This window comes from Drosophila albomicans, chromosome 2R (genome assembly GCF_009650485.2).
Source record: "Drosophila albomicans strain 15112-1751.03 chromosome 2R, ASM965048v2, whole genome shotgun sequence".
NCBI lineage: Eukaryota > Metazoa > Arthropoda > Insecta > Diptera > Drosophilidae > Drosophila > Drosophila albomicans.
This window is the reverse complement of record NC_047631.2, coordinates 9,844,946-9,859,621: the sequence shown is the minus strand read 5'-3', so window position 1 is coordinate 9,859,621 and position 14,676 is coordinate 9,844,946. Positions and strand designations below refer to the sequence as shown.

Below are 14,676 nucleotides of genomic sequence, written 5' to 3'. Positions count from 1 at the left end.
TGTATATTTTTTTATTAAAATGAATTAAAAAACCGAAATGAAGTAAATACAATTTCAACTCATACGGTAACGCATATTTTTGTATTAATTTCCTTTATTGTTAAATTTGTAAAGATATTTCATATAAGAAATAACAAAAAATGAAGTGAGTATAATCTGTTTTTTTTTTTTTATTTACATAAAAATTGGGATAGTTTTATAACTAGTTATAGTTTAAGATTATATTTTGAAAACCAGTTCAATCCTTCAACAGTCGTTGTCAAAGGCTTGTATTCACATCCAATCCAATCTTGGTGACCAATGGCTTCTAGCGTTTTAAAGATATAATCGTAATTAAGCTCTCCAGGAGTATCGGGCTCGTTTCGGTTAGGCACTTGGGCAATTTGAAAATGTCCAATGATATTTTTATTTTCCTCTAAGGTCTTAGTAAAATTTCCGGCAATATGTTGAAGGTGGAAAAGGTCAACCATTAATTTGATGTTATCAACGTTGATTTCCTTCAAAACCGCAGATGCTGTCAATTAGAAATAATACAAAAAATATGATTAATGGTACAGATGATTTTAAAATAATGAATTGATCAAGTATTATACCTTTAATATACGAGTTCATAAAATATGAAGGAATAATATATCCATTTATAGGTTCAATTACTCCAGACATGTTGTTAGATTGTAACTTCCTTGAGGCAATTTTTAAATTTGAAATATACGTTGCCAAATGATCAGCTTCAGATTTACCATTGCGGGTGCCAGCCATTAAATGAACTCTATAATGTCAAAAGAAATTAATTTTAAAGCATACTTTAAAGAATCCAATATTACTTACTTTTTGCATTTAACAGTTTTTGCAAATGTAATCGTATCATCCAACTGCTGGTTAAACAACGTTTCTTGTCCAGGGATACTAGTTGACCCAAATTTCAGCTCGTCCTTTGTTTTGTCTATAACGAAAACAATTTCATAAATAAATTGATTGATAACAAAATTAGAATTTTAATTATCCCATAAAAATGAACGAAACCATGAACGTGACTCGTGACTTACAAAATACTTATAACAAGTGGCTGTCACATAAATATCTTTAAATCACACAAACACATTCAAAAGCGGGATCCACTATCTAACAAACACACGTACACATATCTACATTTTAATGTGATGTTGAACATAATCCATAAATGTGTATTTTCTTAATTCATGAAATAAATGTATGCCCTTTGTTGACCTTTTCACTTACCGAATGCTATGTTTATGAGACTGACTATAATTCCGGTATCATTCACAGCCTGTGCGGCTTCCTTAAGCTCTCCTTCTGGATATGGGATTTCTACGGCCCTGAATCCATTTTGACTAGCCAATCGAATTCTCTCCGATATGGATGTTGTCGTTTCAGTAAAAAGAAAATTTAAGTTTGCAGAGAATTTCAAAGCCATGTCGAGTGGAGCAGCGTTAATTATGAACTGATTGTAAATCGCTTTGCAGTAGCACCTTTAGTAAAAACGGGAGCAAGTTAGAATACCTCCAAACACACAAACTCGTTCATGCTTATGTATACGTATACGTGTTTTTGCTTATCTGTGTTGTCATGTGTATATGAAAACATATACACATATACAGGAATATACATACATATACACATATAAATAAACAAATAAGCTTTGTGTTATAGAAATAAAGGGTTATCCAACTGTTTCTGAATTTAAACCGCAATTAATATATGTATCTTCTAAAAAACCCGCATACATATGCTATGCGTGTTTCTGTGCGTGTGCATGTGTGAGTTACCAAAGTGATAATAATTATTATATGTATGTATGTACATATGTATGAGAATTATTATCTCTGTTGTGACTTTGTTGGAGGTGAACTTTTAAGTCTTTGTTTTATGGCTAAATTTTACCTGCGTGATCGGTTCCATATTCCGAGCATGATGAAAAAAGATACCTAGGAATGGGAGAGATTAAATACTTTTACAGTTGGTATTTTTTAGCAGTATTTTTATTTGTTTTCATTTGAATATTAATTGTACAACATTTCCTTGCCTTTTTATAGCTACAATATTCAGATAACAGTCTATGCTTCTTTGCAATTGAGGAGTTTTCACTGTGCTTCTTCTCTTTGTTAGCTCCCCAGTTAATTGTTGTTATTTTTTGTTAATTTCAAATGGGTTGAAATACTTATATTACAAGTTTGTTAATATTTCTTTTGTTTTTCTTATTTATTGCAGTACAATTTTTCATAAATAATTGTCATTTATTTCAAAGTTCTCTTGCCTTTGATAACGGTTGGCCGATTCCTAATGAATCCTTTGCGGCGTTTTAGGTTCTGCAACAAAGAATATAAAATTGTAATTCATGATTAACCTGGAATATTAACTGTTAGTTACCTTTCTAGACACAAAGTTGGTGGGTGGGATGAGACGGTCTTTCGCCTTCAAAGATGGTCGATTGAATTCAAATGGTTTCTTAACTCTATAGATGCGAACTAGCCAATGTTCTGTGGTATAAGCCTCCTCCAAGTACGTCAAATCGAAATCCTTATTACCTATGACAGCATTGCGTGTGCGATCGTAACCAGAAGGACCCCTAAAAACGAATTTTATTATCTGCAACTGCTTGTCTAGAATACGTGACAATGCTCACCTATAATCCAGCTTCAAGTCCCCGAAACGATAGTAACTTAATTTGTACATCAGACAATTGAGTAAAGCAGGAGCACCTTCGGCATCCACACGGAATTCACCGCGATCAGTAAAGAAATCGCTCTCCTTAATGTCCTTAGGATGCTCGCCCTCAGCAATGCGAACCATCCACAGGAATTTATTGATATCATCACCAGAGTATCCAATAACACCGCCAAAGATGACAAGGACATAATCCACATCCAAAGATGTCATGATTTCGTATGATTTCTCTTCAGTGGATGACATTGCTTTGCCAACTAAGGCGATGTGACTATTGTTCCAAGTATTATTATCCACTAATGTGGTTCGATTGGCCATGCCTGCTATCTGATAACCATAATCCCACCAAGACATAATGCGTGCATCGTCAGCGGTGTTCTGTGACAGCCAGTAGTAGGCCTCCCTGAAGTCATCCAATATGTTACGGGATCTGAAATACAAAAGAGAAACTTATTACAATCTTTACTCATTACTTAAATCATAGCATAAGTATCGTATTACGATAAGTTAAGACACATCCGCGGTTATAGAATACAAAACCAATTGTTTTTTTCTAACTAGTCTATTATATAATTAATATCTGCTTACCCATCTTGACTGTTGTGGAAGGCGAGCACAATCGAGGGACTCGAGTAGGCATTACTAGTGACCCAGGTGCAATGTACTGCGAACATCATAAGGATCATCAGAACAGCCAAGATGACAATGCTCTTCAAGTTGGAACTAATGCCACTTTCGTGCGTTGTATCGTGTTTGGTGCGGTGTTTCAGCTTGCCAGCCTGCGAATGTGATACGACTTTTAATAAAAAAATATAAAGAAAATGTTTAAAACTCATTACCTTATCGTAGAAGCTCTTCTTCTCCAACGACTCCTCCTGATCTTCTGTCTCGGGCAACGAGCTAGTCGTACTTGCTACGCGCTTAGAGGCATCTTCCTGCAGGAAGACGTCTAACAGTCCAGAGAAGGCGACACCGGCGAGCATACACACAACTGGTGTGAGTGTTAACATCAAGCGCACCATTACACCAGCGAAGTAAACAGCACTGATGGCATATAGGACCACAAAGACGCGCTCATCATTCACCTGCTTTATGCAATACCAAAGTCCAACGGGGAATGCGCAAACGAGAATGTGCAGATCGAAGAAGAACGAGAACCAAGTGGTGGGTTGATGCTCCGACACGGATGCAATAATGGGAATGTGAATCTTTGCGTAGCCGGTATCCCAAAGCGAATAGAAGCGTCCACTCCAAGGTGCGACAACGCCCAGCACAGTCAGAACGACGACAGCGACAAAGACGAGGATAGCAGCCAACAGGCCACCAACAATGAATAGTTTCCGGAACTCGTTTCGCGACAAGACAGATTGCAAATGCCGCAGCACGGCAACAGCCATGAGCAGCACAAAGACGCCCATGGCAGCCATGTGCTCACTTGTGCGTATGGGCTGGAAGCCCACAAATGGTATCTGCATGGAGAAAAGCAGGCCTAGGATGAAGAAGGTGCTGTAGCTGGTGAGCAGGCGCGGCGAGTAGCGTCCCATGATGAGCAGCACAAAAACGTGCAACGGTATCAGATTGATGATGAACACATAGCCACCCCAGGCGGACACCATGTAGAAGTAAGAGAGGGCAGCACCAGCTGACCAGAAGACCGAGCCCGTCTTCACCGAACGCACCCACAAGAAGTAGGTGAACTGCAGCGCAAAGATGGCAATGCCTTCGTTATCATAAGAGCCGGCAACCGAGCGACTGATGTAACCGGGAACAATGGCGATGAAGCTGGCTGCAAAGAGTCCAGCGCCGGGTGACCACAGCTCCTTGGTCAATAGATACGTGGAGATGGAGGTGAGACCACTGAAGACGGGTGCCAAGAAGACGCAAATGTCACGAATGTGCACTGGAATGTTGAGTATATGCAGCAGATAATGAATGCTGCCCGATGTGATCATCAAGCCGGGGTAGACGGTACCACCAACAATGCGGCCAAGTGGATACCAGGCGCGTTCGTCGAACCAGTTAAGAAACTTGTACCAGCCATGTTCCACCATGTAGGCGGTAGCGCGATAGTTAAACCATGGATCAAATTCATGGATTATCGACTCGAAGCGTATGACGGCAAACAAACGTGACGAAAATCCGGCAATCCAGGCGATTAGTAACACTGCAAATGTTATAAGGCTGCTGTAGCCGGCAACCTTGCTATTGAATATTTTCGAGCTACGGTTCATTTTTGAACGTGTTGTGTGCTCAGTTTTTCAATATAATTTTATTTCTTCTTAACAATTACCACCAGGAAAACAACTGAGACACGTCGCCTAAAATATACCGGCGATTGCCTGGGCTACCTTACACGTCATTTGTTATCGATTGTTGATGTTTGTCGTACACGATACGATTATTTAACGCATGCTGGGCTTACCAAATAGAATTCTGGTATCGGTATATCTATTGCATGGGAAACCTAACATTCGTAATATTTTATTCGTATTCAAAAAAATTTTAAAATAATTTTTTGATTACTTCATTTCATTACATTGTTCCATATATAATTCATAGAATTGCCAATACAACGTGAAAATTTATCTTCGTGGGACAAGCATCAAATATCGTTTGCTGATATTTCTCAATTTAATAAAAATTACTCATATTTAATATGAGAGACGAACAATGGACGTCTCAAGTTTTCTTAAGATCCCCAAGAAATTACTATATTAATAGTGAAAGATATATTGTAAATTCAGAAAATAATATATATTAAACAACAATGAGAAATTCAGTTACAATCTCATTTTTATTCTACTCTATACAGTCTACTATTACTCTATTCGCTATTTGTGAACGCTTTTTATTCTCCAATCTGATAGGTCGTCTACATTCGATTCTTCTCCAGAGCTCGACTCTGATTCCATTTGTACAGGTTTGTTTTCTCTTCGTTTCTTTTTTAATAGATTATTCTTTTTATCGTTGATTTTCTCAAATCTTTTCCAGTTTTCAATTTGTTCGTCGATTTCTTTCAAATGCCTTTTAATATTCAAACTATCTTGTTCCTCAGCAACAATAATATTCGAAATGGTATCAGCTTCCTTAATTTCACGTTGAAACTTCGTCCATTCTGCATCAGGATCGTGATCACTATTTTTGTTAGATTTCTCCTGATCAAAAAACTTTTCCGGCAACACACTTTGGGGATTCGTATTAACTGGTGTACTCTCGGACTGAGCGGGTTTTGGTTGAGGTGCATCACTTCTGACAATGTTTTCTGTTGGAATTATTGGAACCTTTTCCTCCAATGGCTCAGCCGCTTTTGGTTTTGTGGGCTTTGCGACAGGTACGCTTTCAGTTCGCTTTTGTTTGGCCAATTCCACATTCTGCTTATGTTGCTTTGAGTTCACGTGTACTTTCCATACGTTTGCCTTGATGGGAATCCTGCACAGAACGCACGATAAGTTACCTGCAGAATCATATGTGTTAAATAGAGTTAAGAAAACCAATAGTGCAAATTCTTTACAAGCAAATGCTTGCATTTGAGTACTGAATTAAAAAAGGCTTAAACATATTAATAATATGATTTGAAAAGGATATTTTGCTAGGGGCGAGTCAACTTTTATGAACTTCGAGCTTGTCTCAGTTTTACGTCGAAGTTTAGAGTTTGATTTTAACAATTCCCTCGTTTGGTCCATTTTTGTTGTGAAGTAAATATTAAATAATAGAGATGACAAAACACACACACAAGACACAATTTACTCGGCTATCGAACTATCGATTAATTTATACCCACGGTACTCATGCTGGTATATACCAAATCAACCAAAAACCATTTTAGGAATAAGCTTCGGTTACACTGCCTCTTGCCAATTGTTCTCTGCAAAAACAGCAAAATTATTTACGTTTGATTAAGAAAATTTGTGAATAGTTTAGTTTTAAAAACGTTTGCATATGTAATTGAACTTACATATGTAAACAAGTACTTTAATTTTAAGGAACAAAACATACGTTCATGTGTAAGACTGTAAGCACATACATAAACGGATATGTATTTGCTTGCAAGATACAGATAAGCGTATGTACATACATACATATGTGTGTATGCACATAGATACAAGTGTAACTTTAAGTTTAGTGTAGAAACCTTGTACAACTAGCTACTTTTAAGCAATTTAAGTTAGCATATGCAATTCACATATGTACATATGTATATAATTTAGGTCTCTTCAAAAATAAAATTAGGCTACCCTAAGTATTCTAATTGTAAGGATAGGCATACATATGTATGTAAGAAGTCTGGAAATATTTTGCGAGACATCTAAGAGCGAATACGTTTATGTACTCTTATGGATTTTTAATGGTTACATTTCCGTCATTTTTATAATTGCAGCTTTGCAAAAATGCAAGCATATACATACAATTATCTTTATAAGTATATGTTCGCATTTGTATATCATGTGCATGTAGACAATGCACACAACTGTACATACAAACATGCATAGCTATTTGTATGTATACATCTCAGTATTTATATAATGTTTGTCTACGAAAAACTACGCTTTTATTGTGCAACAATTACATATAAATATTTCTTAATGGATACAGTAAATTTATCTTACTGAACAAAGGAAAACTTAAAAAATCAATGTAATTGATTTCCTTCTTTTACTTCGAAAATTTCATCCTGCTCATACATATGTACAGATTGTGTAAATGTACTTTATACATTCATTGAATACAAATATAACCACGGCAACCATATTAGTGGCCATATTTGTAACAAAACTAGTATATTTGTGTACATTACCAAATGGATCTTATTGCACTGTAGTTCCTGCAACATTAAATGGAAACAGAAATACCAGCATCTCGTTTGGTACATTGCTATTTTCGGTACATATACATTGATACACATGGGGATATCGTAAATGGACCATTTTGGATGTGTAGCAACTTCGTTAATGTTATTATCGTTATTCAAGAAAATACGATCGATTTTATTTCAACTTGCTTTGATATGTAAATAGGTAAGGCAGGGTATACATGCAAAAGGCAGGGGTGCCATCACAGTCGATATTTCATAAAGTTATTTAAGGAGTTGGACAGTTGCTTTGCGAGATCCAATATTATCGATCTAAGGTTTAAACGTGGTGAAGTATATTTGGAGTCTGTGGAAGCATAAAATAGTTAGGGATAGCAGATCTAAAAACAAAATCTACTTCTACACATGAGAGTTTGTAAAATGGACAGTTTTTTTATAGAGCAATAATATAGTATAGAAAAAGAGTTGATGATATTTCATTGTCGATCAATCCCAATTTTTATAGTAGTTAACTGTAGCTTTTTTGAGTTTTCTATTTACGTCGGAAGTTGTAAGCCAAGCTTGACTTTTTGTCAGTATTACTTTACGCTTTCAGTAAGTTAATATATTGTTTGAATTTTCTGACTTCAATTATTAAAATAAAAACAAATTTGCTTCTTCGTATACTGTAAATAAAAATCAATATCCCAATAGAAGTTTAAAAATGATCAGAATCAATGTTAGAAGCTTTTTAGTTTTTGGTAAAACATAAATTATTTGCTAAGTTAATTTCTAAAATATTGAGTTGTTTTTGAATGACATGAGCTATTCTTCTATGTACAACGGTGTACATATGTATGTATATCTGATTGCACAAGAAGAAGACGCTCTGACCTTGAAGTATGTAAATGACACATATGATATTATTTGATCAAGTCAACGACAAATAAGAACAAGTTAGAAAGCTACAGTCGAGTATACTCGACTGTGAGATACCCGCTACCCATTTTGAATAACAGACAGACGGACATGGCTAGATCGTCTCGGCTGTTGATGTTGATGAAGAATATATATGTCGGAGATGCCTGCTTTTAATTGTTACATACATTTCCTGCCGGCACAAAGTTATAATACCCTTCTACTCTATGGGTAGCGGGTATAAAAACAAAGAAGATTTAAAATGTGTATCGTAATTTAAAAACGTGCCGCTTTTAATAAATTTTATTTTTAATTTGCACAAAAAAAATATTTTTGTTGGAATATATTTGGGTTTTTATTGGTTGGAATACGACGATGGGTTGCTATTTACTATCACAAGTGAGATGAATTAATTAAAATACTGGGATTGTCCTAGTCAATGCTACAACTTTTTTTCGTGTTTTTGAGGCATTTCATAATTTTACGTCGATAGCCTCATGATATCTACTTTGATCAACTTTTAATTATTTCATGTTGTCGGATTCATAGTATTATACTGAAATAACTTATTTCAGATCATTCAATATGCTTCGGATTCCTGAAGAAGAGTATCCAGAAGACAATAAAGCGTCTCCCCAAATTGAAAAATTGCATCCGAAAGATGCTCCTGGAAAGTCGCGATACCACATGCCATTATCGCCCGATATCTGTTCGGATCCGATTAAGAACAGCTGTTTTCCAAAAGCTGGTTTTCTAAATAATGCAATGCCCTACGCTGCCCATGTCATAAAGTCAAGTTCACCTGCTTCAAGCACAGGAGAATCAGTATTTGCCCCAGAGTTTGCCAACCAAATGCAAATGGTTCAGAACCAACAAATGCATGCGATGGCGCCTGGTGGTGACATTAACTTTTACAGCTTTCCGGATTTCATTTCTGATCAAGAGAAGAATATTTTGTCAGACACTGAAAAGCTGCTAAGGTCAAAAGAGAATGATATGTACAGTAATGAATATAATCATATACACGATGTGTTTGCTGTGCGCAAATATTATCATCCTTTATTTGCTCATGGCATTTGCCGCTGGCCAGGTTGCGAAATGGATTTGGAAGACATAGCTTCTTTTGTCAAGTGAGTCTCGTAGTGTAATATAATATATTATGTAAGACTTTTATCCTAATTGAAATAAACCTGCCTGGCTTACAGGCATCTGAATTCGGAGCATGGATTAGATGATCGGTCCACAGCTCAAGCTCGTGTGCAAATGCAAGTTGTTTCTCAATTGGAATCTCATCTACAAAAAGAAAGAGATCGACTACAAGCTATGATGCATCATCTCTACCTGTCCAAACAGCTGTTATCCCCAACAAAAACAGATAGAAAGGTATATTTGAAATTTTGAATTATATCCATTACTAATAATAATGAGACTCATTTTTTTATGTATAGGATGTAACTGCGGCAGATATTAATTTCTGCGGTGGAACTGCACCGATTGTGATAAATAATGTAGCTCGAAATCTGTATAGGTCACATTCTCCTAATTCGGTTAATCTGCCCATGGTTAACTCAACTAACATATCCACAATGAAGAAAAGAAACCACGAGAAAAGTACTTTCTCAGTAACGGGTGGTAAGTCAATTACTTCAACTATACTCTCTATGGATCTACATTCTATATTACTCCTCTACTTTACACTATTACTTCTACCATTACTCAACTGGTACTGCTTCTAATACTACTCTACTACTGCTACTTCTAATACTACTCTACTAATGCTACTCTATTCTACTACCACTGAATGCCAAAATACTCTACTACTACTACTTATACTATACTACAAATTTTAATATTACTCTACTGCTACTACTTCAAATTTGACTATTACTCTAATACTGCTACTACTTCTACCTACTATTCTACTATTCTACTACTTTAGTATGCTATTGTTTCTTTTACTACTTCACTACTGCTACTCCTACTACAGTTCTATTAATGCTCCTCTACTCTAATATGTGCTCTAATATATACTCTAATACTACTACTTATGCTACTTATACTCTACATTACTACAAATTGTATTTACTCTACTATTACTTTTACTTCTACTACAACAAATTTCACTACTTCTCTACTATTTTGTCTACTCAACTGTACTACATTGTAGGCCTACCTTATATGCTAGAGAGGGCAGGACTTGATGTTCAACATGGTGAGTAAGGTATAAGAAAGTGGAAATGCTTAAGTTTTGTTCTGTATTTTGATGATTTTAATTTTAGTTCTTCTCATACATCCATTATAACTCTTTATTGCTTATGATTATAATTAACAGAAATACAACGGAATAGAGAATTTTATAAAAATGCTGATGTTCGTCCTCCTTTTACGTATGCTTCGCTTATCAGACAAGTAACTATCAAAGATTTTGAATTTTTTAGTCACTGCTAATGCTTTTCACTGTTTTTAGGCTATAATTGACTCTCCTGATAAACAGTTGACCCTGAATGAAATATACAATTGGTTCCAGAATACATTTTGCTATTTCCGGAGAAATGCTGCCACTTGGAAGGTATTTACATTTTCAACATATCCTATGTATTAATAGGTATAAAGTCAGATTTGTGAATTTTAATCTTTGGTGATAAGGGAATAATGTTTAATAACGGGTTAATATTTAAAGTGAAGATCGTTTATTAGAATGAAGTACTTTTCCGACTCAAATGTTCTTGTAACTTAGCTTTTTCCGATAGATTGCTCTGCTTCCTTAGGAATCCATTTCAGCTTGTTAAAATTTTAAATGGAGAGATTAATAAAATATAATTGGCAAAAGTATATTTCAGTTTACAATATTGCTTATTAGTACCAATAACATCATTATATAGAATGTTTTGCATTACTAAATAATAAATTTAAAACTGGCGTACCCCCAGAATGCAGTACGTCACAATCTGTCGTTGCATAAATGCTTCATGCGCGTTGAGAACGTTAAGGGTGCCGTTTGGACTGTAGATGAAATAGAATTCTACAAGAGAAGACCGCAACGCACAGCAGCTGTTGCCAATAATTTGGCTGGTGTGAAAAATTCGACGGATAATAATTTTTATATCGCATTAAACTTTGGGTATGTGGGTGTCAAATGCGAATATTTACTTTTATTCTGGATGCTTCTCTTTTATCATACTTTTATATGTAACCATAGCTTTAAGAGAGTATCTTTCAGTTTGTTATACTTAAGATCGTATATTTAAAAAGTTTTTAAACTTTAAGGTATTAAACAACAGTAAAAGCAAACAAAAGAGCAAAGCTCGAAAGTGTTATATCCGGTGTTGTTATGATGGAAGTGTGCAAATTAGATTCAACGATAATTTTAATCACGTCGTAACATGGTGTGAATTGAGCTAAAACAAGAAAAATTCCGGCTATCCCTATCCCTTAACCAGAATTCCGTTATGTCTATCTGTATATGACCCTGTCTGTCCGTCATTTTTTCTGCCTGTCTGTCCGCCATTTTGCCCGCACGTTCGTCTGCCATCTTGTCCGCATGTTTGTCCGATATCGTCCGACCCAGAGTACAAAGCTCTGCTGCGTTAATTATATTGCTCACTAATCTGGTTAAATTGTGTAAACTCTAAAAACTATTCAAAGTATTTGGTATGTATGGATAAAACATAACAACCTGTCGTAGCATATTATTTTAATTAACATACATATGTATGTAATAACATATGTACATATGTATACTGAGTGCTCGAACGTCATACGGAATATAAGAGAATTGAAAACCAGTATAAAAAAATGTGAAAATGGAATCTAATGTGCAAACTCTCTTGGAGTTATTCTTCAAGTCCTCTGAAACTTTTATTGCCTTGTCCGATTGTCGTTCACCTAACTATTTATCTGGATGTCTGATTTGTCCGATTGATCACAGTGTTCTTTATTTATAGTTATAGGTCTGCGATAAGTTTCTGTCATCGAAATTTTTGTCTAAATATTATTTTAACTCGAAGTGTGTGGTGCTTCATCCCCAGGAGGATAGTTCAAGCCTTAATGAAAAGTGTTTAATCTATTTTATAAACGAGTCTCATAAAATATAATAATTATCCAATGACATAAAAATAAACCTAAGTGCTTCCTATGGACTATATTGTATATACGGTTGGATGGATCCCGTCTCCTTTTATAAGTTAACCACATAAAATACGCTCTACAAATTAAAAATAAGTAAATAAAAAATATTCATAAGAAAGTGTAAATTGCTGTATTTGGTATTGTCAGTCTGCTTGCTAGTCCGCCAGTCTGTCCATTATCGATTCCTTCCCCCGTTCAATAAAATCAAAAGAAATACGAATCCGCAATTGACAGCACCCATTCCTCAGGTTTTTAATAAACCAGTGTGTATTTGAGCTCACGTACATTGTGAGTGGTGTTTGTGTTGAATCTGTATGTGAGTCGGAATATATACTAAGATAATTCAATAATGGATAAAGGTAAGTATGTATTTATAGGGTTCTAGTCCTGTCCGTCCGTATTTGCAATGTACTATATCAAAACCAACATCGAGGATTATATTAAAATTACAAATATTACAAACGTAATATTGGGTTGGATATAGCTTTCTCGTTTTGGACTTTAATATTTAACTAATGGCAATGAAGATAATTTTTTTTTAATTATTTGTCGTTGGCCGCAATTTGTTTATGACGAGAAAAATAGAGCTTGCAACTTTTTCCAAGCTTAAGTATGATATAATTGAACTTTAGCATATTTATTTTGAAAGATAAACTGTAAAATGCAGTTTAATTTGGTTGAGTCAAAGAAAGTTAATTTATAAACGTTATCATATGTATTTAAATTACATATAACTACATTAAACTACGAGGTTCTTATTCGTTTTCCTAATCCAGTGAAAACTTTGTTGAGAAATTTCAATTACCATGAAATTAACATAATCGTGTAAGTTAAATAATATTAAAAATAATATCTTATCTACTTAAACTATTTTATTCCATTATTCATAAACAATTTCTGATTTTCTTCTATTACTAATGGCTTACCCGGTTCTTAAACTCTCCTTTTATTCGGATAATCTTATATTGTAAAATATCGCATGAAATCTGTAGAATGCAATTCGAACAAATTTATCTTTGCATAAGTGTTTTGTACGGTATGAAGATGACTTTGGTTCTTTTTGGATGGTTGATGATAATGAATTCATTAAACGGCGTCATTTGTCCCGAGGTCGTCCTCGTAAGTACGAGACGTCCTCGTCGCCAAATTCAAATCAATCGGAAGGCATCATTCCCATTGATAAACACTCTTGTGATAATTGCAGTCAGAATTGCCCAAATATGATTGGCGAGCCGGACAATCGAATTGAGTTGAACGATGTCAACGAAACTAGCGAACAGAATATGTTTAACTTCAACTGTGGAAGTCGAACCAAGAAAGAAAAGAAGCACGATGAAGAGAGTAGTTTATATGCGAGTGACTGCTTAAATAAGAATTCCAAATCAATGAAGAGTTCCGAGACATTGGTATCCGTGTCTAATGACTTTATCAATATCGATGATACTTCATCCACAATTTTTCAAAGAAATGTCAATAATTTATACCATTAATGAGAGTACTCTTTGTATACTTAGAATATGCATTGCTGTTTATTTGAGGGGGGAATGATAATGTTTGAGATTTAATACGAATTTGATTCATTCAGTTGGATTCGACACATTCCAACTACAATTAAGAGCTATCATTTAGTTAAGTGTAAGTAGATGAAAACTCAAACCAATTTTTGTATATTTTGTTTTTAATTTGAGCCATTAACTTATTCCTAATAAACATTGTCATACAAATCATCAATATAACGAAGCACATAATTTGTAATTTCATTTTCAACTTTGGAGTCCATTATACTTTGACTAACTATGTGACTAATAATCTTCAGAAAATGTGAATTGCTAAAACCCTTTTAAAAACGTTTCTTCAAAGACAATAAAAACTAAAAACTTTTAATTTAGAATTAAAGCATACTTCATCAAAAGTCAGAATTTCATTTCGAAGGGACAAACAACAATGAGGAGCATGCTCTGGCGCCCTCAAGTGCTCACATATGGTATATGCATATGTCTGTAAATGTTTATATATGTGAATACATATATACACATTTATTTATTAGAATGCATAATGATGGACCTGGTAGCCTTTCGCATTTGCTCTTTGGTGTTTGCCTAGTTTAATTTCAGGTGGCATCTCTTTAATATGAATTCAAGCAACCATGAGGGCGA

The 14,676-nt window shown here is 34.9% G+C and overlaps 4 protein-coding genes across 5 annotated transcripts; 1 reads left to right on the top strand and 3 right to left on the bottom strand.

The window, feature by feature from the left end:
- Nucleotides 1–167: 167 nt before the first annotated feature.
- Nucleotides 168–1,515, bottom strand: LOC117574361 (putative hydroxypyruvate isomerase). The gene is made up of 4 exons (XM_034258194.2): nucleotides 1,240–1,515; nucleotides 829–943; nucleotides 594–769; nucleotides 168–514 (listed from the first exon to the last, which is right to left on the bottom strand). The coding sequence occupies exons 1-4, from the start codon at nucleotides 1,433–1,435 to the stop codon at nucleotides 207–209; spliced, it is 795 nt and encodes a 264-aa protein (XP_034114085.1). The 5' UTR covers nucleotides 1,436–1,515; the 3' UTR covers nucleotides 168–206.
- A 463-nt stretch (nucleotides 1,516–1,978) lies between these two features.
- LOC117574359 (dolichyl-diphosphooligosaccharide--protein glycosyltransferase subunit STT3B) lies at nucleotides 1,979–5,015 on the bottom strand. The gene is made up of 5 exons (XM_034258193.2): nucleotides 3,525–5,015; nucleotides 3,274–3,464; nucleotides 2,645–3,115; nucleotides 2,389–2,587; nucleotides 1,979–2,327 (listed from the first exon to the last, which is right to left on the bottom strand). The coding sequence occupies exons 1-5, from the start codon at nucleotides 4,914–4,916 to the stop codon at nucleotides 2,256–2,258; spliced, it is 2,325 nt and encodes a 774-aa protein (XP_034114084.1). The 5' UTR covers nucleotides 4,917–5,015; the 3' UTR covers nucleotides 1,979–2,255.
- A 443-nt stretch (nucleotides 5,016–5,458) lies between these two features.
- On the bottom strand, nucleotides 5,459–6,404 carry LOC117575440 (zinc finger protein 830). Its single transcript, XM_034259644.2, has 2 exons — nucleotides 6,271–6,404; nucleotides 5,459–6,153 (listed from the first exon to the last, which is right to left on the bottom strand). Exons 1-2 carry the CDS (start codon nucleotides 6,366–6,368, stop codon nucleotides 5,517–5,519), a joined length of 735 nt encoding a protein of 244 aa, XP_034115535.1. The 5' UTR covers nucleotides 6,369–6,404; the 3' UTR covers nucleotides 5,459–5,516.
- A 2,512-nt stretch (nucleotides 6,405–8,916) lies between these two features.
- Nucleotides 8,917–14,450, top strand: LOC117575439 (forkhead box protein P1). 2 transcript variants are annotated; one of them, XM_052006713.1, is made up of 7 exons: nucleotides 8,917–9,522; nucleotides 9,598–9,775; nucleotides 9,841–10,024; nucleotides 10,560–10,604; nucleotides 10,725–10,801; nucleotides 10,860–10,961; nucleotides 13,513–14,450. In XM_052006713.1, exons 1-7 carry the CDS (start codon nucleotides 8,978–8,980, stop codon nucleotides 14,008–14,010), a joined length of 1,629 nt encoding a protein of 542 aa, XP_051862673.1. In that variant the 5' UTR covers nucleotides 8,917–8,977; the 3' UTR covers nucleotides 14,011–14,450. The 2 variants fall into 2 exon arrangements, with proteins under 2 accessions (XP_051862673.1, XP_034115533.1); XM_034259642.2 differs by lacking the exon at nucleotides 13,513–14,450 and adding an exon at nucleotides 11,323–12,342.
- Nucleotides 14,451–14,676: the final 226 nt, after the last annotated feature.

Bases quoted from the DNA above. Each gene is read 5' to 3' on its own strand.
- LOC117575439 (XM_052006713.1), top strand. From the start codon at position 8,978: ATGCTTCGGATTCCTGAAGAAGAGTATCCAGAAGACAATAAAGCGTCT. The intron at 9,523-9,597 runs GTGAGTCTCGTA...CCTGGCTTACAG, and splicing joins GACATAGCTTCTTTTGTCAA to GCATCTGAATTCGGAGCATG. The intron at 9,776-9,840 runs GTATATTTGAAA...TTTTATGTATAG, and splicing joins CAACAAAAACAGATAGAAAG to GATGTAACTGCGGCAGATAT.
- LOC117575440 (XM_034259644.2), bottom strand. From the start codon at position 6,368: ATGGACCAAACGAGGGAATTGTTAAAATCAAACTCTAAACTTCGACGT. The intron at 6,154-6,270 runs ATATCCTTTTCA...TCTATTTAACAC, and splicing joins GTTGACTCGCCCCTAGCAAA to ATATGATTCTGCAGGTAACT.
- LOC117574359 (XM_034258193.2), bottom strand. From the start codon at position 4,916: ATGAACCGTAGCTCGAAAATATTCAATAGCAAGGTTGCCGGCTACAGC. The intron at 3,116-3,273 runs GTAAGCAGATAT...TTTGTATTTCAG, and splicing joins TTCCACAACAGTCAAGATGG to ATCCCGTAACATATTGGATG. The intron at 2,588-2,644 runs GTGAGCATTGTC...ATTCGTTTTTAG, and splicing joins GACTTGAAGCTGGATTATAG to GGGTCCTTCTGGTTACGATC.
- LOC117574361 (XM_034258194.2), bottom strand. From the start codon at position 1,435: ATGGCTTTGAAATTCTCTGCAAACTTAAATTTTCTTTTTACTGAAACG. The intron at 944-1,239 runs GTAAGTGAAAAG...TTTTCGTTATAG, and splicing joins TCTCATAAACATAGCATTCG to ACAAAACAAAGGACGAGCTG. The intron at 515-593 runs GTATAATACTTG...TCTAATTGACAG, and splicing joins TATGAACTCGTATATTAAAG to CATCTGCGGTTTTGAAGGAA.